Here is a 27,226-nt window from a genome sequence, read left to right on the forward strand (position 1 = left end):
AAATAAACATTAAAAACAATTTAAAAAAAATAAACATTAAAAAAATTTTTTTGAAAGCTTCTATTCTAGTGGGGGAGGCACAGAAAAGCAAGAAATGTAATAAAATACAACTTTTCTAATATGTCCGAAGCTGGTGAGTGCTATGGAGAGAGAAGAAAAACCAAACAAACATAGCTGGCTGCGGGGGTCAGGAGGGAGGCTCTGGGGAGGGGGCGGGCTGTAGTTAAAGGTGAGCAAGATTGGCTTCATTGAGGTGGGGGTGTTTGGACCGAGTGTGGGCTTGGAGGAGATCATCAGGGACTCAGGTAGCTGTGGGAGCGGCATTCCGGGCGATGGGGATGGCTTGTGCAAATGTCCTGCGGTGACTGCGTGCACAACCACCAAGGAGCAGCAGAAGGCTGGTGTGGCCGGAGCAGAGTGACCACGCAGGGGAGGAGGTGCAGGCCCAGAAATAACACTGGGAGGACTTTGGCTTTTGTTCTTAAGTCAACCGGGAGAGCCGTGGCAGGTGTTTTGGGCGCAGGAATGACATGCTGTGATTTCTGTGAAGGACTGACCCAGTCGTGCGTTGACTTTGGGGAGCAGTGAGGAAGCGGGAGGCCTGTTGGGGTGTGACTCCAGCTCCCCAGGCAAGAGATGGCACTGGCTGGGCTGTGACAGGAGTAGCGGAGGCGGTGAGAAGCGGAGGTATTTTGGACAGTTTGAAAGCAGGATTTTCGGGTGAGGGTGGAAGGCGCCTGGATGAGGGGTGTGAGAGAGACCAAGAGGAGACAGGGATGCCGCCAGTGTGTTTTGGCCTATAACTCCGATCATCTAATGGGGAAACGAAGCCATTAAAGAGATCTATCACCAGCGGAAGCCCCAAAATAGCCTTTGATGAGGACTCGCAAGGAAGCACCGTGTATTAGCTTCCTTGGGCGACGGTAAAAACAGCACAGACTGGGTGGTTTACCGCAACGGGGATCTCTATTCTCTCCAGTTCTGGAGGCTGCTAGTCTGCATTCGAGGGGTTAGCAGGCCTGTTCTCCCTCCAGAACCCCTGGGGACCAGGCAAGACTCCTTCTTTGCCTCCCCGGCTTCTGGTAGCCCGGGCGTCCCATGGTGTTCCTGGCCTTATAGCTGCACCACTTGAGTTTCCGCCTCCAGGGTCACACGGCGGCCTCCCGTGTGCCCCTACGCCATCTTCCCTCTGTGTGTGTCTGCCTCTGTGTCCAGATTTCCCCTTCTTGTAAGGACACCAGTCATCGGCTTTAGAGCCCACCCGAGTCCAGCCTGACCTCAGGTTCACTTAACTCATTTCATCTGCAACGACCCTATTCCCGAATCAGGTCACACTCTGAACTTTCAGGGGCTAGGACTTGCACATATCTTTTTGGAGGACGTCATAACCCATACCGCCGTGGTTCCCTGTGCTTCGTAAACCTGTCTCAGACTGCGGATGGAGGAGACTTTCCTGGGGATGGGTACGTGGGCTAAGATTTGAAGCAGGATGGACAGTGGAGAGGTTATCAGACACAGGGTGGGCCGAAGGGGAAGAAGAGGATTCCAGGTTGAAGGGAATGGTGTGTGCAAAGGCCCTGTGGTTATAGGGAATGTGACCTATTTGAGAGGCTGAAGCAAAGACCGTGTGGCTGGAGCTGAGCTATAGTTACAGAGCAACGTCATGGCCAGTGAACCGAAGAACAGGCCTGAGTAAATACAAATTAGTCCCTGAGTAAATACGAATTAAAACCACCATGAGATATGACACATGGGCACCAGAATGGCTTTAAAGAAAAGGGACAGTATCAAGTATGGCCAAAGATGTGGAGCAATAGACAAGTTTACACAGTGCTGAGAATGAAAAACGGCAGAGCTTCGGAAATCTTTTTGGGGTATCTGCTAAAGCTCAGCATTCTCCTACCTGTTCACCTAAGAAATTCAGTCTTATGCCTAATAGACATGCATTCATATGCACATGGTAAGACAGGTACAGGTGGGTTCAGAGCATCATTGTTCATGATAACAACCCCCGTGTCCACCAACATATAATGAATAAGTCATTCTATGTGTGCGCGATGGAATACTATGCAACAGTGAAAAAGAGTATGTTATTGCTATTTGCAATAACGTGAATTAATCTCACAGATATCACATGGAGCAAAAGAAGCCAGGCACAAGAAAGAGTAGTTATGGTGAGTTTCATCTGTATAAAATTTATTTATTTTTTATTTTTTTAACTTTATTTATTTTAAGAGAGAGACAGAGACAGGCAGATTGTGTACATGTATGCGTGTATATGCAGAGAGAGAGAGAGAGAGAGAATCCCAAGTAGGGCTGTCAGCTCAGAGCCTGATGCGGGGCTTGAACTCACGAACTGTGAGATCATGACCTGAGCTGAAAACAAGAGTCGGATGCTTAACTGAACACCCGACTCAAGTCGGATGCTTGCCTGAGCCACCCAGGCACCCCGTATGAAATTTAAATACAGGAAAACCAGTCTAGGGAAATGGAAGTCCGAACAGAGGTTGCTCTGGGGGGGGAAGGTAATACTGGAGGCGGCCAAAGGGAGGCACGCTGGCCATGTTCTAGATCTTGAGCTGGGTGTGGACACATGGGTGAGTGTGCGGTAAAACTTATTGAACTTCACACTTAGGACTTGTGCACTTTTTTGTATATATTTTAATGGTAAAAATCTTAATTTCAATTTTTATTGAAACTTGAAATAAACAGCAACGGAATCGTGTACCTGTTCTCCTGCTTTCGCATCGTATTTCAGAATTACCTTTTCTTTGGTTCTTAATAATGTTAATTCCAATACAGGCATACCTTGGAGGTATTGTGATCGAGTGAGTCACATGATGTTTTGGCTTCCCACCGCATAGAAAAGTTACGTTTACACTATAGTCTATTAAGTGTGCAATAGCATTATGTCTAAAAACACACTTATTGAAACGACACTTTATTGCTAAGAAATGCTAACCTTCATCTGAGCTTTTAGTCACAATCACTGCTCACAGGTCACCGTAACAAATGTGACAGTAATACGGAAGTTTGAACTATTGCGAGAATTACTGAAATGTGACCCACAGACGTGAAATGAGCAAATGCCGCTGGAAACATGCCACCAACAGACTAGCTTGATGCGGGGTTGCCACAAACCTTCCATTTGGGAAAAAACACAATTATCTGTGGACTACAAAAAGGGAAGCGCAATGAAACAAGGTACGCCTGTATAGGACTATTATTTAGTTACTAAAAATGATTTTAATATCTTTTATTAAAATTTTTTTAATGTTTATTTTTTTTGTGTGGGGGGGGGGGGAGGGGGCAGAGAGAGAGAGGGAGACAGAATCTGAAGCAGGTTCCAGGCTCTGAGCTGTCAGCACAGAGCCCGACGCGGGGCCCAAACCCACGAACCGTGAGATCACGGCCTGAGCCGAAGTTGGATGCTTAAGCGACTGAGCCACCCAGGCGCCCCTTAAAATCATTTTAATATTTTTACATAGAGAAACATAAGATTCTTTAGGGGAGCAGTTAAAACATTTTTTTTTCATTGAGGTACAGCTGACATACAACATTATATTAGTTTCAGGAGTACGACATAATGGTTCCATATTTGTATATGTTGTGAGTTGATCACCACAATAAGTCTGGTTAATATCCATCCCCGTAAATAGGTACGTTTTTTAAAATTCAATGAAAACTTTAGTCAAATGTGGCAAATCGGGCGCCTGAGTGGCTCAGTCGGTTAAGCGTCCAGCTTTGGCTCAGGTCATGATCTTGTGGCCCATGTGTTTGAGTTCCGCGTCAGGCTCTATGCTGACAGCTCGGAGCCTGGAGCCTGCTTCAGAATCTGTATCTCCCTGTCTCCCTGCCCCTCCCCTGCTGGTGCTCTGTCTCTCTCTGAAAGATAAGCATTAAAAAAATTAAAATCTGGTAGGTCATAGAAAGGAAAGGAGGTATATTTGATTTAAACTTTTAAGAGTGAACGTTAATATGATGAATGAAATCAGATGATGAAGGAGAAGAAAGGGAAGGTAGCAGGAGGTGGAAATGGTTTCATCGCTGCTTATAGTAGGGAGTCAGCAGGTGTTTTTTAAGAAAATCCGCAATTAAGGATGTTTCATAAAGGTATGCTATATAAGTTATGTAGTCGTTAAATTAGCCACCAAAACAAAAGACACACCTTTAAAATGTTCAGAGGATAAGAAACAAAACAGATGAAGGGTCGGGGGGGGGGGGAAGAAATGCAAACCAGAAAACACACTCTTAACTACAGAGAACAAACTGTGGGTCGATGGAGGGAGGGGGGTGGGGGATGGGCTAAATGGGCGATGGGCATTAAGGAGGGCGCTTGTCGCACTCAGCCCCGGTGTTAATGCGGAATTGTCTAAATGCGGAATCACTAAATTCTACTCCTGAAACTAATATTATTACACTGCATGTTAATTAACTGGAATTTAAGTAAAAACTTGAAACCACAGCAGACACAGCTCCCAAACAAAAAGAGAAAAAGAGAATAAGAATCACGTCGTTTCCATAAGAAAAGAAAAGAAAATTTTCAGGGGAGATGTGGACGTAAAGCCAAGAAAACAGTTCAGTAGTCCACGATGAGGCAAACACAAAAGAAGTAAAAAGACCATGCCCGAGAAAAGTTGGTGACTCCTGGCGACAAAGAGCATTTGTCAGTGGACTAAATTGACCACTCGACTTGTCAGTAGAAGACTTAGGTTTCCTCTTTTTTTTTTTATTTTATTTTTTTTTAACGTTTATTTATTTTTGAGACAGAGAGAGAGACAGAGCATGAACGGGGGAGGGGCAGAGAGAGAGGGAGACACAGAATCAGAAACAGGCTCCAGGCTCCGAGCCATCAGCCCAGAGCCCGACGCGGGGCTCGAACTCACGGACCGCGAGATCGTGACCTGAGCTGAAGTCGGACGCTTCACCGACGGAGCCACCCAGGCGCCCCTTAGGTTTCCTCTTGAAGCGAATTCAACCACAGGTGTCAGCAGAAACCCACCCAAAACAAAGTGAGTCATGCTTGTACCCACGGTGGCTCCCTCTGTGGAGTAAGTGCCGCGTGCCAGGCACTGTGACACTTCCCAGAGGATTTGTGCAGTCCTCGCTACATGCTCCTATTGGGTAAATTCTATCCCTGTCCCTACTTTACAGACCTAATGGTGGTATCCAGATCACGAGCTGTAGAGCCAGGACTTGAACTTAGCCCACGTGGGACCCCACAGGCAGTTGCTGCTGTGCTGTCCCCTCAGCTGGTTGGAGCACACGGTCTGTCTTTATGTGGATCGCCGATGGGTGAATAAATCCTTGTTTGAGAATTAAAACTAGCTATTCCATTGATGGGCGATTATAGTGACCAGCATGTTTCCCAGGTTTTAGTAGAATTGAATTAGAATGTGGGTGTGGAAATCCTGTACTCTTTTTCAATTAGTATACTCCTTTCCCTATCTTTCCTTTTTTTTTCTTTTTTTAACAATTAATACACGACTTACCATGTAGTTAGTAGATTTTATTTCAAAATGTTTTTTAATTTCAAACACTAGAGGGTTATTGTTTTCCTGGGCCGGTGCAAGGGACTCCTTAAGACATGGTTTTGGGGTTTTATTTATTGCTATTTATTTATTAAAGTTTCTTTTTTGATGAAAGATTTTTTTAATGTTAATTTTTGAGAGAGTGAAAGAGACACAGAGCACATGCAGGGGAGGCGCAGAGAGATAGGGGGACACAGGATTCAAAGTGGGCTCCCTGCTGACAGCAGAAAGCCTGATGCGGGGCTCAAACCCACGAACCATGAGATCATGACCTGAGCTGAAGTTGGATGCTCAACTGACTGAGCCGCCCAGACACCCCTATTTATTTTGAGAGAGAGAGGGAGAGAGAGAGAGCGCCCCTGGGCAAACAGGGGAGGGGCAGAAAGAGAGAGGGAGTGAGAGAATTCCAAGCAGTCTCCACGCTCAGCACGGAGCCATACAACACCCAGTGCCCATCCCAAAAGATGCCTTCTTCAATGCCCATCACCTTCCCTCCCTCCCACCCCCCCCCCCATCAACCCTCAGTTTGTTCTCAGTTTTTTTTTTTTTTTAATTTTTTTTTTAAACGTTTATTTATTTTTGGGACAGAGAGAGACAGAGCATGAACGGGGGAGGGGCAGAGAGAGAGGGAGACACAGAATCGGAAACAGGCTCCAGGCTCTGAGCCATCAGCCCAGAGCCTGACGCGGGGCTCGAACTCACGGACCGCGAGATCGTGACCTGGCTGAAGTCGGACGCTTAACCGACTGCGCCACCCAGGCGCCCCTGTTCTCAGTTTTTAAGAGTCTCTTATGCTTTGGCTCTGCTGAGAGATATTTTAAAATAACTATCACATTATTCTATTTTTGTCCAAATAGTCCTGTTACATCTGCACAGTGGCAGCTGTAAGTCAATTATCCTGGAATTGCTACAATAGTTAGATTCACTTGGATATAACTTTTTAATTTGCTTCCAGATGTTTCTGTAAAGAGGCAGCCCATGATTATGAATTACAGTGCAGATCAGTGACTTCAGAACAGCATAGTAATTTTGAGATTCACCGTTTTCTACATATACCATAGGGCAGGGTGCTTTTCATAATGCCTAGCATGTAGCAGGAGTTCCGTAGACACCTGGAAAGTGAAAGAGTCAACAAAGCAGACTTTACACCAGTCACCCTCTATATTCATGTATGCCTTTCCGTTTGCTTTAAAAAAATTTTTTTATTAACGTTTATTTATTATCAAGAGACAGAGAGAGACAGAGCAGGTGAGGGGCAGGGAGAGGAGGAGACACAGAATCCGAAGCGGGCTCCAGGCTCTGAGCTGTCAGCACAGAGCTCGACGTGGGGCTCTGACTCACGAAGTGTGAGATCATGACCAGAGCTGAAGTCGGACACTTAACTGACTGAGCCACCTAGGCGCCCCTACACTTTATCATTATTATTTTTTTTTTATTTTAGAGAGAGAGAGAGAGAGAGAGAGAGAGAGTGCATGAGTGGGGGAGAGGGGTAGAGAGAGAGAGAGAGAGACAGAAAATCCCAAGCAGGCTCCATGGAGCCCAACTCAGTGCTAGATCCCATGACCATGAGATCAAGAGTTGGATGCTCAACCCAATGAGCCACCCAGGGACTCCAGTACATTGTACCCTTTAAATATAGAAGATATTTATGTCTGATATATTTATGTAATATATTAAATATAAATATATTAAATACATACAATTATATTTGTCAATTACTCTTCAATAAAACTAGAAAAAAGAAAACCAAAAGGAAGGTGCCTTGCCAGTGCACTCACCCCCACCCACCTCCTAATGCGTCCCATGCTATGAACAAGGCAACTCCTCCAAACTCCTTTTCATTGTTTCTTTGGGAATTTAAGTCTTTATTTCTAACTATTACACACAAATTGATATGTACTAGTTTGTACATTTTTAAGTGTATAGTCTGAATTCATATTATTGAAAAATGAAAATTTCAGCTCGTTTTTATTATCCCTTTACCTTAACCTCTCTAATCCTTTCAGTAAAATTAGATCTCAAATTTTGGGTAAACCTACATTCAAGGTTTTGATTATTACGACTGTGTAAATAGTGCTTACTACTGAGCCAAGAAATAGGGTAGTTTTGAGCCAGGAGATGATGCACTTTGTATCATTTCTTAAATTTTTTTTTTCAACGTTTTTATTTATTTTTGGGACAGAGAGAGACAGAGCATGAACGGGGGAGGGGCAGAGAGAGAGGGAGACACAGAATCGGAAACAGGTTCCAGGCTCCGAGCCATCAGCCCAGAGCCTGACGCGGGGCTCGAACTCACGGACCGCGAGATCGTGACCTGGCTGAAGTCGGACGCTTAACCGACTGCGCCACCCAGGCGCCCCTCATTTCTTGACAACCTTTTGTTTTTTCTAGATCTGCTTTTATTTTTTGAAACATCTCCCATGCCCTGCAATAGGTCTGGGTCTATAAAATATCCTTTGATATAATTTTCTATAAGGTCAAGCCTTGTTCAATGATTTTTTAGTCTCATAGTTGTTTTTTATATTTCTGTAAGACATTTCCTCCAGAAGCCTTGACTTACTGTGTTCTTTTTTTTAATGTTTATTTGTTTTCGAGAGAGAGAGACAGAGTATGAGCAGGGAAGGGGCAGAGAGAGAGAGGGAGACACAGAAGCTGAAGCAGGTTCCAGGTTCTGAGCTGTCAGCACAGAGCCCGACGCGGGGCTCAAACTCATGAACCATGAGATCATGACCTGAGCCGAAGTCGGACGCTTAACCGACCGAACCACCCAGGTGCCCTGACCTGCTGTGTTCTGAATGGGTTTCTTTCCAGTCTTTATACAGCAGCTCTCCTGGGACTGCCTTCTCCATCATTCTGAGAATGCTCTCCTGTTGTTAGCATCCTTGATTTCTGGATCTTGTATCCTCTTTTTGGTTTTCTGCTTCATCGTTGTGGAGCACATTCATTTTACAGCTTTATGCAATTGGTACATGAGAATTTCTTGAGGATGTGTGAATCTGGAAATGTCTTTATTTTACCATCACCAGTGAGTGATAGTTTGGCCGAATGTAAAATTCTAGGGTGAAAAATCTGTTTCTCCGGAACTTTGACGTCTTCATCCCCCCCCCCCCATTCTTCGAACTTCAGATGTTGCTACTGAGAATTCTGGTACCTTTCTGATTCCTTTGGCTTTGTTTTATATATTTTCCTTTTTTGTTTCCTCTTGGGACGCTTTTTGGATCTTCTTTTCATTTGCGATATTTTGAAGTTTTACCAAGATATGCCTTGGTGCGGGGCTTCTTCATTATACTAGATTCTTAGTGTTTTGGAGACTTAAAGCTTACAGATCTGGGACATTATTAACTTAGAGTATTTGTAATTTCTTTCTCTGCTCTTTTTAGTTTCTCTTGTTGCCCATTGTTACTGGAATTTTCACGTTGCGAGCGCTTGACCTAGGACAATGCTTTTTCCACTCTAAGAATATCCCTCTTTTGTTTTATGCAAGCAAGATCTTCTGTTTCAAGGGATATTCATTATAATTTCTTTGAGATTTTCTTCTGTTCTCCATTATATTTTTAGTTTACTTAACTTTTGTTTGGTCTAAGCCTGGCTGCCTTGTGTCCTAGAGCCGAGGCGGGAGGGGAGCTGGGGCGTCTCACTCTTCAGTCTGCTGATAGCCACTGAGTTCTCTGTTTTTATCACATCACACCTGCCGTCCTCTGGTCTGGAATCTCCAAATTCAGAGCCTCTGGGATTGTTGTTGGTTATTTTTCTTTTTTTAAAGAAAAATTTCACATCTTCTGTGGGATGGGAATGGGGATGTGGGAGTCTATTTTTTTTATACATATTTTGAATCAGTTCTCCATTTTCAGCCCTGCCTCACCTTCCGAGCTACTTAGGAGTCTAGAGTCTGAGCTTTTTAAAGTCCTGGGTGGCTTGGTTCTCACGGGTGTTCCCCTTGTAAGCTCGCATCTCCCTGTCTTGCTAAGTCATTTCAGGATTCTTACATCTGATTTCCGTCTTCATATATTATAATTAGGAGATTATAAATGTCTTCTCATTTTGTCAGAGATCAAGCTTGTCTTTCTTTATCTTGTTTTCCTTGGGGGAACTTTTGAGAAAAGAACACAATAAAATCCACATTTCTATCATCTTGAAACAGAAAATTCCCATTGGATCTTAAATGGGTGATATCAGGTTTTCTCTTTGATATGGATTTATTTTTTTTTATATATATGAAATTTATTGACAAATTGGTTTCCATACAATACCCAGTGCTCATCCCAAAAGGTGCCCTCCTCAATACCCATCACCCACCCTCCCCTCCCTCCCACCCCCCATCAACCCTCAGTTTGTTCTCAGTTTTTAAGAGTCTCTTATGCTTTGGCTCTCTCCCACTCTAACCTCTTTTTTTTTTTTTTTCCTTCCCCTCCCCCATGGGTTCCTGTTTAGTTTCTCAGGATCCACATAAGAGTGAAACCATGTGGTATCTGTCTTTCTCTGTATGGCTTATTTCACTTAGCATTACACTCTCCAGTTCCATCCACGTTGCTACAAAAGGCCATATTTCATTTTTTTCTCATTGCCACATAGTACTCCATTGTGTATATATACCACAATTTCTTTATCCATTCATCAGTTGATGGACATTTAGGCTCTTTCCATAATTTGGCTATTGTTGAGAGTGCTGCTATAAACATTGGGGTACAAGTGCCCCTATGCATCAGTACTCCTGTATCCCTTGGATAAATTCCTAGCAGTGCTATTGCTGGGTCATAGGGTAGGTCTATTTTTAATTTTCTGAGGAACCTCCACACTGCTTTCCAGAGCGGCTGCACCAATTTGCATTCCCACCAACAGTGCAAGAGGGTTCCCGTTTCTCCACATCCTCTCCAGCATCTATAGTCTCCTGATTTGTTCATTTTGGCCACTCTGACTGGTGTGAGGTGATACCTGAGTGTGGTTTTGATTTGTATTTCCCTGATAAGGAGCGACGCTGAACATCTTTTCATGTGCCTGTTGGCCATCTGGATGTCTTCTTTAGAGAAGTGTCTATTCATGTTTTCTGCCCATTTCTTCACTGGGTTATTTGTTTTTCGGGTGTGGAGTTTGGTGAGCTCTTTATAGATTTTAGATACTAGCCCTTTGTCTGATATGTCATTTGCAAATATCTTTTCCCATTCCGTTGGTTGCCTTTTAGTTTTGTTGGTTGTTTCCTTTGCTGTGCAGAAGCTTTTTATCTTCATAAGGTCCCAGTAATCCCAAAGGGAACCGGTTCCGGCCAGGGAAATTGCTCGCTCTGCGCAAACACCCAACTCTGTGCTTCTGAGGAGCCAAACCTCCGGCAGCGGATCTGACTCCCTCCGGCTGCCACAGGGCCCCTCCTGAAGTGGATCACCTAAGGAGAAGCGAGCTAAGCCTGCCCCCCCCCCCCCCCCGCCGCCGTGCACCTTGCCTTCCCACCCCAGCTAATACGCCAGATCCCCAGCATCACAAGCCTGGCAGTGTGCAAGTAGCCCAGACGGGCCACGCCACCCCACAGTGAATCCCGCCCCTAGGAGAGGGGAAGAGAAGGCACACACCAGTCTGACTGTGGCCCCAGCGGTGGGCTGGGGGCAGACATCAGGACGGACTGCAGCCCCGCCCACCAACTCCAGTTATACACCACAGCACAGGGGAAGTGCCCTGCAGGTCCTCACCACACCAGGGACTATCCAAAATGATATGGATTTAATAATGTTGACATTCATCGTAAGCAAAACTTAGTCTATTAGATGCAATGGTGGTTTTTTTTTTTTTTTAAGGTAAATAAATGACGTGTATGACCTAATTGCCTAGAGAAAATTACATTAGTTCTTAACTTATTTGGCCCTGTAGTACAAATTATCATTCCATCTTAATGGTGTTTTCAAGACTAGCTTATACTTTAAGGAAACCCACTTTTTATTTCAACAACTTCTGGTAGAAATGCCTCCAAAATTTATGAGGGATTGCCTGCATTTTTATCTAAAAAAATTTTTTTTAACATTTTATTTTATTTTTTGAGAGACAAAGAGAGGCAGAAGGCAAGTGGGGGGAGGGGCAGAGAGAGAGGGAGACTCGGAATCCAGGCTCCAGGCTCCGAGCTGTCAGCACAGAGCCCGACACGGGGCTTGAACCCACGAGCACGAGATCATGACCTGGGCTGAAGTCAGACGCTCAACCGACTGAGCCACCCGGACATCCCTTTCCTGCGTTTTTAAACAGAAAAGGACGGATGTAGCCTTCTGTTGGTTTCTCTGACCTCATGCTGATATCCCGGGTTGCGCTGTGCTGTGTTTTGGTGACGCTTCTCGGGCTGGCACCTCCTCTCTCGCTGAATTCTGCCAGGAGCTTGCTTCATAAATTCATCATCGACTTTGCAGAGGGAGCTGTCACTTCCGTATGAGTCAGCGAGTCAGAAAGGGCCCTCCGGTCCCCTGACACCGTTACCGCATTTAGCAGACTGTCCGGTATGCTCAGGAAGAACTGACATCGGCAGCAGAGGCAGAATATCCAGGCTGGCAAAGCCAGGAGCCTAAAATCGAATGCCAACTATCTGCCAAGTAGGCTTTGGTCGGATAGCGCAGGGAGAGCTCCCCCAAATTTCTGTGATTCTCTCGGGGTGAAAATCCCAGGTTCCGTAGCAGCTCTGTTCTTGTCTGCTCAGCCCACGACCAGGTGTCCCCTGTCTTGGCACCAGTGACATTTGGGCCGAGGCGCTTCTTTGTGGCGGGGGCTGTCTTGCGCGTTGCAGGGTGGTCAGCGGCATCCCTGGCCTCTGCCCATTAGTCATCAGTAGCTCCCACTTCTCCCAGTGGTGACAGCCAAAAATAGTCGCAGACATTGCCAAAAACCCCTGGGGGGGGGGCAGTGGCAACGTGGATTCCTTTTGAGAACCTCAGACTCTGAGTCTCCTCTTTCTTCAGATTTTCTGACCCTATTCGGGATGTTTGACGGTGTAGAAAGTGTGACCGCAAGTGCCCAGAAGAGCGTTGTAATTCCTCGTAATTTCACAAAGTGTGAAGCGATTCGTAAAGCACCCGTATTTCCGTAATGTGCCAAACAGTCCTTGCTTTGTACTGATGACATTTGTTGAGGGCTCCCTTATGTGAGGTAACATTTATTGAGCCCACACGGCGTGCCAGGGCCTCTTGTAATCACCATCGGCACCCTCAGGGAGAAAGGATCATTGCCCCCGTTGTAGCAGATGGGGAAACTGAGGCACGGGGCTTTTAGGCGCATTGCTGGGGTGTATACAGGGTGCAAATGGCGGAGCTGGGATTCCCACCCGGCAGGGGGACTTTAGAGCACGAGCCCCTCACCCGCACTTTGTGCGGCGGTTGACTTGGAGATGCCAGGACCAGAACGCGAGCCGCGTGTGTGGACTTCAGCCCGTCTGCCTGTTCTGAGCACCAAGAGGGCCGGGCTGCACATGTCTTCCCCCTTTACATTCCCGTCCCCCGGGCCAGGTAGTAGAGGCACAGTGAAGGTGAATGTTGAGAAATGAAATCAGGAGCGCCTGGGTGGCTCAGTCGGTTAAGCGTCTGACTTCGGCTCAGGTCATGATCTCGCGGTCCGTGGGTTCGAGCCCTGCGTTGGGCTCTGTGCTGACAGCTCAGAGCCTGAAGCCTGCTTGGATTGTCTGTGTCTCCCTCTCTCTCTCTCTGTCCCTCCCTGCTCATGCTCTGTCTCTCAAAAATGAATAAACATAAAAAAAGAAAGGAAATGAAATCAATGCCAGTCTCGTGGGCTGTTTATGAGAAGAGAGGAGCCCGATACCAACTAAGTGTTACGGTTTCCTGAAGGAAGCTACGTGGCAGTATTGTAGGTATTGACGTGCTCCAGGTCTCGGTCCTAGACAGGATACCTGCCTTGGGTGAAGAAGTAGGGGGACTGTGTCCTGAGAGCCCCATTATAGGGGAGCTCATTACGTTTCCTGGGGCAGTGGCCCCCTGGTTGGCTAGAACCTCTGGGAAACGAGAGCTTCAGACATTCACACCCTGTGACTTCAGCAAGGCCGGCCGAAGCACATAACACCCACTTGCAAGATTTAGCCATTCCCTGGGGGTTCTGGAAGGCAGAACGTGGCGGCACCTCCGGGTCCTTGGCACAAACGCCCCATATGCCATCAGACCCGAGGTGCCGGTTGATTGAGAGCTTGGGTTTCTGGAGAGCGTGGACGGATGGGTGTTTCCGTTCACCTTCATTTGAGATCGTGGTGCTTTGAGGAGGCCACGAGAGGCGAGTATTCTGACATTTGCCCTCAAAGCTCTTTCAGGATTGTTTGAGGAGGGGGTGACAGTGCACACATGTGGTTCGGTCCTGATACGAGACCGATGTTAGCCAGCGCAGTGATGGTAGGGTTCCACTTGCGGACCCCTTGGCCACGTTGTTCCTGTGCTGTAGCTGGACTGTGAGTTCCACATCACTGATGCCCATTAGCAGTAAGGCTGCCCCAGAATTCAGGCTGAAAAGTGCTCAGATGGGAAAGATGGGCTGGCCTATCTTTTAAATCCCATTTAGACTTTTTTTCTCATCTGAGTACTTATTTGTGTAATAGCTATAGAAAAAGCCATAGGGTTCATATTGAAAGGGTCTTAGTAAATTAGGAAGCCTCACTTAGTTCAGATGTTCTATTTCGTTTCCTTCCTTCCTTCCACTCCCTTTTCCTTCCGTGCCCCTCCCTCCAATATTCCTTCTCTTCTTTCTTATCTTTCTTTCTATTTCCCCCCTTTCTTTCTTTCTTTCTCTCTTTTCTTCCTCCTTCCCTTCCTTCCTTCCTCCCCCTCCTTCCTTCCTTCCTTCCTTCCTTCCTTCCCTTCCTTCCTTCCTTCCTTCCTCTTTCCTTTCTTTCTTTCTTTCTTTTCTTCTTTCTTTCGTCACGAGAATTCTCTCTTGAAATGGTAATAATATAGGAAAATTCCAGAGCAGAATGTCACCTACCTTGTAGATTCAGATCAAAAGAATCTTTGGTAGCCATAGGAGCTAAACTCACGCATCAAGTGACTTAAATGCCAATGCATACACATTCACTAGATACACTTACCCTTCAACACCCAACTCAGTTATCACCTCTATCCTGGTCTCCACCAGACCAAGTTAGTCATTATCCTTAAATGCTGCTGTAGCAGTTTGCTCTGCTTCCTGAAATAACACATTCCCCATTGTGTTCTAATTCATCTGTTTTCATGTCTTTCTTCCTGCCTGGATGGTGAGGTTCTGGAGGGGACGATTCACCTTTGTATTCCCGCACCTGGCATGTGTAGGCTGGTTCGTAGGAGGCAGTCTGTGCCTGGTGGGTGCATGAGTAATGGGCGAGCTCATTAAATTTCCTCTTCCACACTGGGCAAGAAGAGGACATATCATATTGAAATATTTCCAACTTGTTAATAATAAGCAATCCCATTTTATGATTTAGAATAAGGAGTGTTCAGGGCATAGTATTTTTTTTTTCTTTATCCCCTGCTCATTCTTTTCTGCCCATCAACCCCCCCCCCCAAATCTCATGAACATATTCATTGATTCTGGGTCTTTCTGAAGAACATGTCTCTTTCTTTCCAGGCAGGTATTAACGAAAATGATTTTTATGATGGGGCGTGGTGTGCAGGAAGGAATGACCTCCATCAGTGGATTGAAGTCGATGCTAGACGTCTGACCAAATTCACTGGTGTCATCACTCAAGGAAGGAACTCACTTTGGCTGTAAGTGTGGATGGACCTGTGCTTTTGTCGACTCCATGCCTTGGGTCTAATACTCTAGGGTTTGGACAGAGACAGGAAGACGCAGAGAAGTACCTGACGATAAGCAATAGAAAGGAAGAAAATCGGAATGTGGACAGGATGCTGGGCTTGCTGTGGACACAGGCATCTCTGGAAATGACATTGTCCCCTGTACAAGAACAGAGGGAGGGACCCACCCAGCAGGTTACGCTGAGTAGACCAAGGTATCGTTACAACAGTGCAGCCTAGGCAGGCGGCTGCCATCTTGGATCTGTGATGGATTACTCGTACCCTGACAGCCCGAGGTGGGAACTCTGAACAAGAAGTGAGTTATAGGTAACAGGTCCAAGCCACTGTTTGGGAGTAGAAGGCGTGAACCCTTTAGAGTCTGAGAAGGACTGGAAGCCTAGGGAGGTTCCCAAATAGAGGAACTACTGGAGAAGCAGTGGACGTGAAGGAGCAGCGGGGTGAGGCCTGAGGACGAGATGGAGCCCATTTGAGCTTGGGCCCAAGGCTGGGTCAACAACGAGATGATCTGATGGGGATCCCAAGAGAGGTAGGCTCTCTGTCCCGTGGTACATACATACGGTGGGACATTACTCATCCCTAAAAAGGGAGGGCATTCTTTTTGTCTTTTTTAATTTTTTTTAACATCTATTTATTTTTGGAAGACAGAGAGAGAGCACTAGTGGGGAAGGGACAGAGAGCAAGAGGGAGACACAGAATCCGAAGCAGGCTCCAGGCTCTGAGCTGTCAGCACAGAGCCCGATGCGGGGCTTGAACCCAGGAACTGTGAGATCGTGACCTGAGCCAAAGCCGGACGCTTAACTGACTGACCCACCCAGGCGCCCCAGAAAGAGAGGACATTCTGACACCTGCTATACCATGGCTGAATCTTGAGGACGTGATGCCAAGTGGGATAAACCAGTCACGAAAGGGCAAATGTGATTGCGGTTACACGAGGTTCCTAAGTAGTCAGCTTCGCAGAGCCGAAAGTGGGATGGTGGAGGCCAGGGTCTGGGGGAGGGGAAACGGGGTGTTATTGTCTAAACGGGTACTAGAGTTTCAGTTTGGGGTGCTGAAAAGTTCTGGAGGTGGATGGAGGTGGCCGTTGCACAGCGATGTGAACGTGCTTGATGCCCCTGAATTGTACACTTAAAAAACGGTTGAAATGATCCATTTTGTTATGTATTTTTACTACGGTAACGAAAAAACGTATGTGCAAAAGCAACGTGCACGGAAAATATGAAACAACGTCCCTGCCTCAACCCAGGGCTGGTTGTAGAGACCAAAGCGGGGCTGCATCTCTGGGGCTGTCCTGTGTCTCCAGCCGTGTAGACAGCAGGCACACGGAGACTGGGGGCTGGGCAGGGCAAAGCAGGGTCCACGGGATCTTGAGTGCTTTCCGAATTTAAGCAAAAGTTTTCAAGTGCCTCTAACATCCGCCTACAAACTGAGAAGCCAAGGGCACGAATGCCTCGCGCGGTGACATTAGGAAACTGGTCTCATCAGCTAAGACCCCTCCCACCCTACCCGCTTCAACTTCCCTGTCTGTACCACACTCTCGGATTTCATTTCAGTGTTTGCTAGTTACCTCTTGGCGGTCACGTACAATGTGTCTGTAATTTGTTGATTAGATTAATTTTTAATCCCCGGAAAGGTCAACAGGAATAAATAAACCAGGATAAGAGAGGGGAGCCTGGCATCTGTGCTCGTATTTAACTGCCTGTCATTGTCACTGTAGAGGGGACTTTCTTACATGGTGACAATGATCAGGCAATGACTCATCATCTGTTTTCCTTCTGAGCTTTTTTTTTTATTGTAAAGACGATATTATCACATCTAGCATCATTTTAAAACATTACCCACGATTCCACCACCCTTAGACATAGTTTTTTTTTTTTTACGCATGTGTAATCCTACTACATATGCAATTATGTTATTTTAACTTAAAAACATATCCAAGCATTTTTCCCCACTGTTACTCCGACGTCACAATGATCATTTCTCATAGCCTGTAATTTACCCAGCCCTACCTCTGTCACCTTCTCAGTGTTCTGGTATCCCATACCATTTTGCAAGAAAGAATTTTCATACTTTTTTCTTCCTTCCAATTATTTCCTTCAAATACATTTCCAGAGCTGGGATAATCTGTGCATTTTGACAGCATTCGGTCGTGTGTTTGTGCTGTTTTTGTGTAGCGCATTTTCTTTTTTTTTCCGCTTGCTTTTTAGCAGTGCTTGTGTGTATGCTGGTAACGATGATTTTTGCTCTGTGGGGCGCATTGGGCTGTAATCAGCTTATTACCATGACAATTGTTTTCACTGCTCAGATTCTGAAAGGCGAGAATTTGGGGGAAGGGAATGTTGAATGGCTCAACTCGGAACAGAAACTTGGAGAGAAAGACTGATCTGAGATTATGCATAGGGATCAGCGAAGGGATTTTACCTTAATGCTTGGATATTAACCTGTCTAACCGCTGTCATTAGAAATCCTGTAGTTGATTTATTATTGGATTGGAAGGACAGAGCAGGATAGGAATAACACTCACGTTCCCATCGCATCAAGGACACAAGAGCATTTGGGGTGAACAAGAAACGGCCGTAGAACAAGATCTTTCTTTGGCTTAGCCTAGAAGAGGAATATCTTAGAGGGCTAAGACAAGGGATAGAACTGCTTTTAAGAGTCTTTTTCTTTTTAAATGTCTAAATGTATTTCAAGTCAAATTGTTCTTCAAGGACAATGGAAAGAAATGCGGTGGGTTTCACTTTGCCTTACCACCCAGAACAGGATGGTCTGCACCAAAGACTGAAGAAGAAGTGGGACAAAGATATGTTCTGGTGTCTGAAGCTTGCCCCCTCCCCCCAGGAGGATGAATGAAACTCATTCATTTTGTTAATGAATAATGCTGGAAGCACTGGGATGTGTCCCAGTATGACCAGAAAACATGTCAGCAAGAGGAACCATCAAATATGAACAGTGAAGAAGACAGCAGGTGTCCCTCTTTCCCTCTCCCCGCACACTGTTCCCAACACAGGCGTCTCTGGGGCCATTTTTAATATTTCTCTTTACGGGCTTCTGTGTTTCTCCCTGCTAGTCTGGAAGCACCTGGATGCTAGAGGTAATACCTGGTCATTTTGCCCAGTCCCAGGCTTCTCTTAGATGCTCGAGTAATGATTTTTTAATGAACGAATATTGTTAGGAAGTAACAAATGGACAAAGGTTCGTTCACAGGGCACAGTAATGAGTTCATTCATCTGCGAGTGTCAGTGACTGAGAGCAAGCTTGAAAATGGGACTAGGGAGAGGGAAGGGGACGCGGGAGATTGAGGAGTGACGATTTCTAGAGAGGATGGCACCCCCAACAGGGTGGCTTTGGAGTCTCGTCACAGCTCTTGACTCTTGTTGGTTATGAATTTTCTCTTCTCCGAGCTTCAGTCTGCTGCCTGAAAGAAGGGAACTGTTCTCCCACTGATAAAGATGCATGGAAGTCAGATAAATTGTTACACTGTTTTAAAATTACCCTGCACATCAGGGCGCCTGGGCAGCTCAGTCTGGTGAGCGTCCAACTTCAGCCCAGGTCACGATCTCACCGTCTGTGAGTTCGGGCCCCGAGTCGGGCTCTGTGCTGACAGCTCAGAGCCTGGAGCCTGCTTCGGATTCTGTCTCCCTCTCTCTCCGCCCCTCCCCTGCTCACGCTCTGTCTCTCTGTCTCTGAAAAATGAATAAACCTTAAAAAAAAAAAAATTACCCTGCACATACTAAGAGCTCGGTAAACTTTACTTTCTTCCCTCCGCACCTCTTTGGGTTTTATTTAGGAGAGTGGCTTTCAAGCTTTATTTTTAGCTACAGAAACGTTTAGAAAATAGAGAGAGGTGAGGCTGCTCTGTGTGAATCTGGGGGGGTGGAGGGGAGCGGTGCCTGCCTGGCCCTCCCCTCGCCCCTTGTCAGAGCAGCCCTGGAGGATGCCTTCATCCAAGTATCTCTGGCAGCAAGAATCCCGGACAGCCCGAGGGTGCTTCTGTGCGGGTTACAACTGGGCCAGCTTCCTGAAAGGCTCGTGGCCACTTCCTGAATCTGGCCCGGGTGGAGGGGAGATGTGGAATTCAAACCAGACAAACAAAGGCAGCGTTGGAATTAGAACTTGAGTTTTCTAGTTGAGCCTGCAGAACATCCCCTAATCTCAGAGCATCCATCACATTTTGGTTGGGAGTGTTTTAGAAATGGAAGGGCAAGGAGTTGCGGGCTCCTTGAGGTCGGGGCCAGATGGATCCTGCTGTTTAGAAATGGCTTCTGTCTGGTTGTTGAAATAAATGTAGGAGCACTTTGGAGTTACAATATGTGTACACTTAAGAATGCTATTCATACTTTCCATCTGCAGGACTTTCTTGATTGGTATTTTTAAGTGAACATCCATAATCTTATATGTTTCTGACATTCTCTTTGTGTGTTCATGGATTCGTCTGTTTTGAGGCATTCTGTGCTAAGCACTAGGGATATGAGGTGAGCAGAAAGTGGCCTGCCTGCAGGGAGCTTTTCAGTCTGGTGGAAAAATCCCGTATGTGAACGGAGTCCACTGGCATACCACAACATGCCTGTTGACGAGGGGTGGGGGATGGGAGAGCTGTTATCAGATGCATGACACAGATGTGAAGGATGATATGGCAGGTCGCAAGGCTTTAGGGTCGTGGCCTGCAACCAGTTCGTAATCCGGTGGACGAAAAGCTGTGATTCTCGGTTTCATAATTTTTCAAATTATTTGGGCCATTTGAAAGTAATAAATATAACTGTTTTTATGATATTGATCATTTGTATGTTTCACCAGTAGAAATTATTCCTTCTCCACCACCCTGCAATTTAGTGAAACGTCTCCATATTAATAAAAGCTAATCTTTGGGGCGCCTGGGTGGCTCCGTCGGTTAAGTGTCCGACTTCGGCTCAGGTCGTGATCTCACGGTCCTGTGAGTTCGAGCCCCGCGTTGGGCTCTGTGCGACAGCTCAGAGCCTGGAGCCTGCTTCAAATTCTGTGTCTCCCTCTCTCTGGCCTCTCCCCTGCTCATGCTCTCTCTCTCTCTGTCCTCAAAAATAAGTAAACATTAAAAAAATTTTAAAAAAGCTAATCTTTAATTTCCCTAATCTCAGAAAGTATATTAGACCTATGGGTGCTACAATCACAACCGGTGTGATGGCTGGAAAGTTAATTATTCTGCCGGAGGTGGATAGCTGCTGTAAACGACATGGGCGAAATACAGGCAGTTTAAAAATAGCCGAGGTTTTAAGTTTTACTTGCTTAACCAAACAAAACGATTCTCATTCTCTGGAGAGTCTGTGAATGTGTCCTCAAGAGTGAGGTAGCAGTCTGACTGATGAGTTTGTAAGGTGATGGCTGGGAGGGGTTTGACTGGGCGGCTGAATTTTTTAAACAGCAGGTCAGGCTAATCAGAGCCAGATGAACGGAGCCAGGCTGGGAGCCAGGCTTGTGACCAAGGACACAAAGAAGGTGGAGACACAGCCCCAGCCTAAGGGGCTGGCTTTCTGTTTGTCCGTGGAAAGCTGTAGCAAAGGTTCTGAATGTGGGCCTCCGCTGATGGTTCTGGACAGTTCTGATGGTGAAGGAGAGGAGCAGCTGAAGTAGGTGCCCAACCCAGGAGGAAGGCAAGGCCAGGGAAAGGCCCGTTCCCCCTTTCTGCCCTGGGAAGAGCTGTGTTCGCAGGAGGGGCATGGTGGCCGGTGGGGCAGATCGGCGGGGTCCTCTGCAGACAGTGAGTGTGCGGCTCTAGGGGTTGGCCACAAGAGGACAGGGAGGGCCCTCAGAGGCTCAGCGGGTGGTCTGGAGCTCATAGGCTTGGACCCGTCCCACCTGGCACGGCTGGCGCTTTCTCCACTAGGGGGCGATAGAGTCGATGGCCGAGCCGCTGGAGGAGGTGCAGGGACAAGGGCATTTCGGGAGCTGGCAGGGCACAGAGCGCATTTGGAAGGAGGGGTGTGAGGGTCAGCGCCAGGGCTGGCGGGGGAAGAGGCAGAGGGCTGATTCCCTGGAAGTTCAGAGCAAGTTCAAGGAGCCACTAGGGGAAAATGAGGCTTCAGAAGTGGACGCGAGCTTGGCCGGGAAGACAGTGGTCATCTGAAAAGTCCACAGGGGCAGTGGGGGTGATCAGCTGGGGCCCGGGGGCGGGGTGGGGGATGTGAGCGAGCCGGGGGTCGGAGAGGAGTGGGCGTCTGGAAGTCTCGAGGCTGCAGGCTGGCCCCCACTGCCATCCCTGTTGGGAGAATGTCTGGGACGCGCTGGACCCGAGCTCAGGAGAGGTGAGGAGATGGTGGGGTCTGGCGAGAAGCAAAAGTGAGCGCGAGAAGAGGCAGAGCTAAGGAGAGACGCTGCTGGAGGGTGTGCATCCGGAGACGGGGTTGGAGAGGGAACCGCTCCAACACCTGCCTGGCCCGGGATCTGCCCAGCGGCTGGACCCCCGGCTCCCAGCGGGAAGTGTCCACCCAGCCCCTCCCTTAATCTTCAGTTCATCTTGTTTTCTGCTCCCAGAGGGCCGACCTCGGCCTTCATGCTTCCCTCGTCCCCCGGGGTTTGGGGTCCGGGCCACCAGGGCGCAGAGCGACGCAGCACAGGGGGCTGGGGCCAGGGGCGCAGAGGGGCACCCGGCGGCCCCTGGCACAGAGCTTGAGGGGAGGCTGGCCAGCCCTCCATCAATCACCTCCTGGCTTCTTGGGGGAGAGAGAGTGTGTGTTTTCAGAATGCGCGGTACCGGGCCTCCTTCCTTCCTTCCTGGCCACATGAAATGTCTGGCACCTTCCGGGGGGGGGGGGGGGGAGGGCTGGGAAGGCACAAGTTTCCGAACACCTTTCTAACTTCTTTGGAAACTGACAGTCTTTGAATTGCTGAGTTTGGCACGAGATGGAGGGGTTTTAATGAAACCTCGACCAAGTTCAAATAGAGGGCCTGGCAATGCAATCATTTCTTCATTTCATGTTCTGTTTCCACCACGCAGGGAGGGTTGTTTGAATCAAACGAACTCTCACTTAACGGTTTGCATGGTCGTCTAGGTTTTCTGGGTGCCGATGACTCAAGAAACAGGCTCTTGGAGGTAACAGCTTTGAAATGGAAACAACTCTCGAGCTCCTTCCTGGGGCTGGAACTTCCACCCTGCTTTACTCAGGGGTCCTCGGTCCCCCTGAGCTGTGACTTCCCCCCAGGAAACCCTCCAGAAGGCTGCTGGGTACATCTCATCTTTTTCTCATCTGTTTCCTGGTAGAGGGGGCCCCACCCCTGCTTAGCTCACATAATGCTTCTACCCCTGGCCCACACAGCCTTTGTGGATTGGCTCGCACTGTCTGTCTGACTGCACTCCTAGCAGGAGCCTCCTCTGTTCCACAGATGAAGCAAGCATGCTCCTGCCTCAGGGCCTTTGCACGTACCATTCTCTCTGTCTGAAAGTTCAACCCTCTTGCATCAGAGGCTTTTTTTTTTCCTGATCATTCTTTTGAAACGCACTCTCAGTAGCTCTGTGACCCCACTTGGCTTTATTTGATTACCTATTTATTTGTTGTTACTTGCACTGATGTCACTCCCGGACAGCAGGCAGGACCTGGCTGTTGTTTGCCACTGAGCCCCCAAGTGCTAGGTTGTACCAGCCAACAGAGGGAAGGTCTCAGTGACCGCCCCTCCTGCTGCATCATTCGAAACTGCTCAGATCACGTCCTGATTCTCTCCCATCCAGAGGCTGGACGGCCACCCCCAGCCCAGAGTAGGTGGGTGGGTGGTCCAGGTGGGCTCCTGGCGATTCCAAGCCTCCTGGTGTTGTAAGGAGAGGTGACGACTCCCTCTCAGCTTGTTGTGCATGTTCAGTGAGACGCAGATGGCCTCAGAATGGACCGGCACATTCGGGACACAGCGGGGGCACAGTGGGCCGTGGCTGCTGTTATTTACGAAGTCAACATCTCACTGCCCCTTCCTGGGAGCCCCCCCCCCTAGCCATTGATAGCTTGGACCTCCCGTGTCCCCGGAGGGCACCCAGGAAAGACGTTAGAACTGGATCAGTCACGTTGCAGCTAAGCAGAGCCTGGCATTTTGTGAAAATACTCCTCTGACACGTCTGTATTTTGTAGAAATGGATTTGGCCGGCAGGAAATTTCTTGAAGTAAAATGACATCGCTTCCCTGTGCCGGGGCTGCAGAGCACTTGGCATCACCGTACTGGGTGCCTCTCAGTACCTGTCGGGAAGGTCCCTTTCTTGTCCCCATTGTGTGGATGAGAACACTGAGGCTTGGAGAGCACACACAGCTTGATTATCTCTCTCTGCCTCGTCGTGAACATACCTGTGCTTTCTGCCCTTCCCCTCCTTCTCCCCGCTATTACTCACGATTTTCTCCTGCACCCTGAGGCCTCAAGCCCCGTGAATGGGCTCCTGTGTGCTTCTGAGCACTTGTGGACGCCGGGGGGCCAGAGGGCGTTGCTGGCCACACCCAGGGCCCACTTACCTGTCAGACACGGTGCCAGGGGCCTTGTGACCTTTAGGGGCCCGTGAACGTGTTTAACCTCTTGTACAACCTGGAAAAAAAAGAAAGGAACGTTGAGGTCAAAGAAAACATTCAAATATATCATGTTACTGTGTTCACCTCTGTACCAATGCAGTCAAAAAAAAACATGGCTTGAAAATTGTTTTTATGGAGGAAGCAAGTGGCCTGTGGTCAGCAGGAGAGTAGCCGGCGCAGATGTTTACGTCGAGTCCCAAGAATCTGAGAAGGTGCGAGGTTCCAAGGCACACGGGCCTCAGGGTCGCACATGGACTTGAGGTTGCTGATCGGCTGACCCACAAATAGAGACGTGACCCTGGGTTGCCTGGGCGGGCCCGGTGCAGACGCGGCGGTCCTTGACAGCGGAAGGGGGAGGCACAAGACACAGCGAGCGGCGCAGCAGCTGGGGCTGGCTCTGCGGGTGGAGGAAGGGGCCCCGAGCAGGGAATGGGGGTGGCCTCTACAAGTTGGAAAAGCAACGGAACAGATTCCTCCCTGGAGCCTCCAGGAGATACCCGGCCCTTGCCCGACACCCTGATCTCAGAAATTCTGCCCTCCCGAACTGTAAGATAATAAATGCATAGCTGGAAACCGCTAAGTCTGCAGTGGGAAACCAACAGCACCCATGGAGGCGAAAGTTTCTCGGGCCCCCGCAAGCCCTCATGTGGCCTGGCCACCCCACGGCTCTGCCCCCTGACGTGAGGTCAGTGCCAGGCGGAGCCGGCCAGGAAGTTCCGGGCTCGACACCGTTCTCGCGGAGCGGGGTGGAAGCCAACTCTCTTCTCTCTAATTTTTTTTTTAATTATTTTTAACATTTTTATTTCTGAGAGAGACAGAGACAGAAACAGAGAGACAGAGAGAGACAGAACATGAGCAGGGGAGGGGCAGAGAGAGAGGGAGACACGGAATCTGAAGCAGACTCCAGGCTCTGAGCTGTCGGCACAGAGGCCGACGTGGGGCTCGAACTCACAGACCACGAGATCATGACCTGAGCCGAAGTCGGATGCTTAACCGACTGAGCCACCCAGGTGCCCATCTTCTAATTTTGAGGATTCCTGTGAGCTATTTCTTTGGTTCCTTTTTCTCTTGGTCTCTTGAGTGACTCTTTCAGATTTAAAGGACTTTAAATATTTTCTTTTTACTTTCAGTTTTCTGCTGTGGAGTTTCTTAGCTAGGAACTGCATCGTCCTCTACCCAACTCGATTGGGCTTGGCCTCCAGAGTGGTATTTTCCCTCGCTCATCCTGGTAGACATTTTTTGCTGGAGGTAATGGAAAACTAGATACTATTTCTAAGTTTATAACACTCTCTCCTGTGGTCTGCGTTTGCAAAAGGCCATGGTAACTGGTCCCAACTGAAAAAATCTAATAATCAGTGAGCTGATTTTTCAGCATGCAGCATTTGTCTGTGCTGAGCATATAACACCATTTAAATGTTTTTAATGTTTTATTTCTGAGAGACAGAGACAGAGCATGAGTCGGGGAGGGGCAGAGAGCGAAGGAGACACAGAATCTGAAGCAGGCTCCAGGCTCTGAGCTGTCAGCACGGAGCCCAACACAGGGCTCGAACTCATGAACCATGAGATCATGACCTGAGTCAGAGTTGGTTACTTCACCGACTGAGCCACCCAGGCGCCCCTAGTAGCACACCATTTAACTGCGTCACTGTGGTTCCGGAAGGAGGGGGAGAACAAGAAAGCCGTGTCTGTGTTCTTGAGTGCTGGGAGTAGACAGATGCCTATTGTAGAGAAAAGGCAACGCTTCCCCCCTGCCCCCCCACCTTTATTTTCAAGATGCTACAAAAGACAAGTTTAGACCTCGGGGGAGCGGTGGTCTTGCCCAGAGTTATAGGTTGGCCGCAGCTTGGATTTGAGCCTGCAAAGCTCTGTCAAGGAGGTGACGGACAGGAAGAGGAAGCTGCCAGCCTCCCCCCCCCCCCCGCCACGGTTCCAGCAGAAATTGGCCTAAAGACTGAGAGATTGTTGGGCCCTTCCTTCTCTGACTGAAAAGGGATTTCACGGGGCTCTCTCTACTTGTCTGAGAAAGTGGACGACACCTAGTGCTCCTTACAGCTAGGGTTGTGGGTTATTAATGGTCCCTTTCCCGACTGACTTCACTCATTTGCCAGTGCTGTTTGCTGGGGCGGGTGGTGCTTGTTGGTGAGGATGTGGGGAGATTCTCTCTCTTGTGAGGTGGAAAGAGAGAAGAATCTGACCAGCAAGGCCGATTGTCGTGAAGGCCCACTGTGGTAGACCCCCCGGGGTGCCTCGGATCTTACCCTGTGGCCACCCAAAACTAGTTATTTGACTGTGATTTGAGCCACTCCTGTTGTCCCCAGTCACTCCCTTCCTTGTCCCTTGGCCCCCTCTGTTGTACAAAAACTTTGAATTTGTACATGGTTAATATAATCAGTGTCTTAAGGTTTATGACCTCCTTGTAAAGGCATCGCCCTTCTGAGAACGTGCGTGGTTTCCCCCATGTTTTCTTTGAGCACATTTATGATTTCGATTTCTACATTGAAATCTTGGAGTCATTGTATTTTGGACTGGTGTTTTGGCATAGGTGTAACTGATCAGACTCATTCTCCAGTGGCCACTAGAATAATGTCCCCGCATTATTTCTTTTCCATACTTTCCCCAGCTGCTACGGCCTGGATGTTGGTATGCCTCTCGAAGTGTATATGCTAAATCCTAACACGTGATATGATAGTATTTGTGGGTGGAGCCCTTGGGAATCGATTAAGTCATGAGGGGGAGCCTCCATGCTTGGGATTAGCGCCCTTATAAAAGAGGCCCCACCAAGCTCCCCAGCCCCTTCTTCCGTGGGGAGGGTGTAAGGAAAATCTGTGACCACTGGCGCCCGGGGGCTGGTCTCAGACGTCCCAGCCTCCAGAACTGGGAGTAATAAATCTCTGTTATTTATAAGCCACCCAGTCCGTGGTGTTTGGTTCTAACAGCCCACGGGGACTAAGATACCAGCTGAAGGGCCTCCAGCTTGACGCTCTAAATTCCTGTCTGTCGTGGGCTTTGTAAATTCCAGCTATGTCTTTCGTCAGATCAACGGTTTGCGAATATTTTCTCCCAGTCCGCAGCTTATTTTTTAATCCTTTCACCCTGGCTTCATGTTAAGCTCTCAGAGAGCAAGGTTTTAATTTCAGCCAAGTATACGCTATTGATTTTTTTTTTTGTTTTTTTTTTTCCTTTATGGATTGTGCTTTTTGAGGTCAGGTCGAAGAACTCTTTACTAAGCTCTAGACCCCAAAGACTTACTCATGTATTATCTTCTGAAGTTTCATAGTGTTACGTTTTACCTTTAAATCTGCGACCCGTTTTGAGTTAATTCTTATATAAAGTGTTAGGTTTCGTGGGGTTTAATGACCTATCTCATTAAACCTCATTGTGTGTAATTGCACATAGACACATAATTGCTTCTGCGCCAAATGTTGAAAAGACTGTC

The 27,226-nt window shown here is 47.8% G+C and overlaps 1 protein-coding gene across 1 annotated transcript in view; it reads left to right on the forward strand.

Annotated features, from left to right (window-relative positions):
• The window catches only part of CPXM2 (carboxypeptidase X, M14 family member 2), a 142,218-nt gene that overhangs the window by 42,003 nt on the left and 72,989 nt on the right, over positions 1 to 27,226 (forward strand). The window contains exon 4 of the mRNA XM_030335351.1: positions 15,093 to 15,232. Within this exon, the coding sequence (XP_030191211.1) occupies positions 15,093 to 15,232 (140 nt within the window). The remainder of the gene's footprint in view (positions 1 to 15,092; positions 15,233 to 27,226) is intronic.

This window comes from Lynx canadensis, chromosome D2 (assembly GCF_007474595.2).
Source record: "Lynx canadensis isolate LIC74 chromosome D2, mLynCan4.pri.v2, whole genome shotgun sequence".
Classification (NCBI taxonomy): domain Eukaryota; kingdom Metazoa; phylum Chordata; class Mammalia; order Carnivora; family Felidae; genus Lynx; species Lynx canadensis.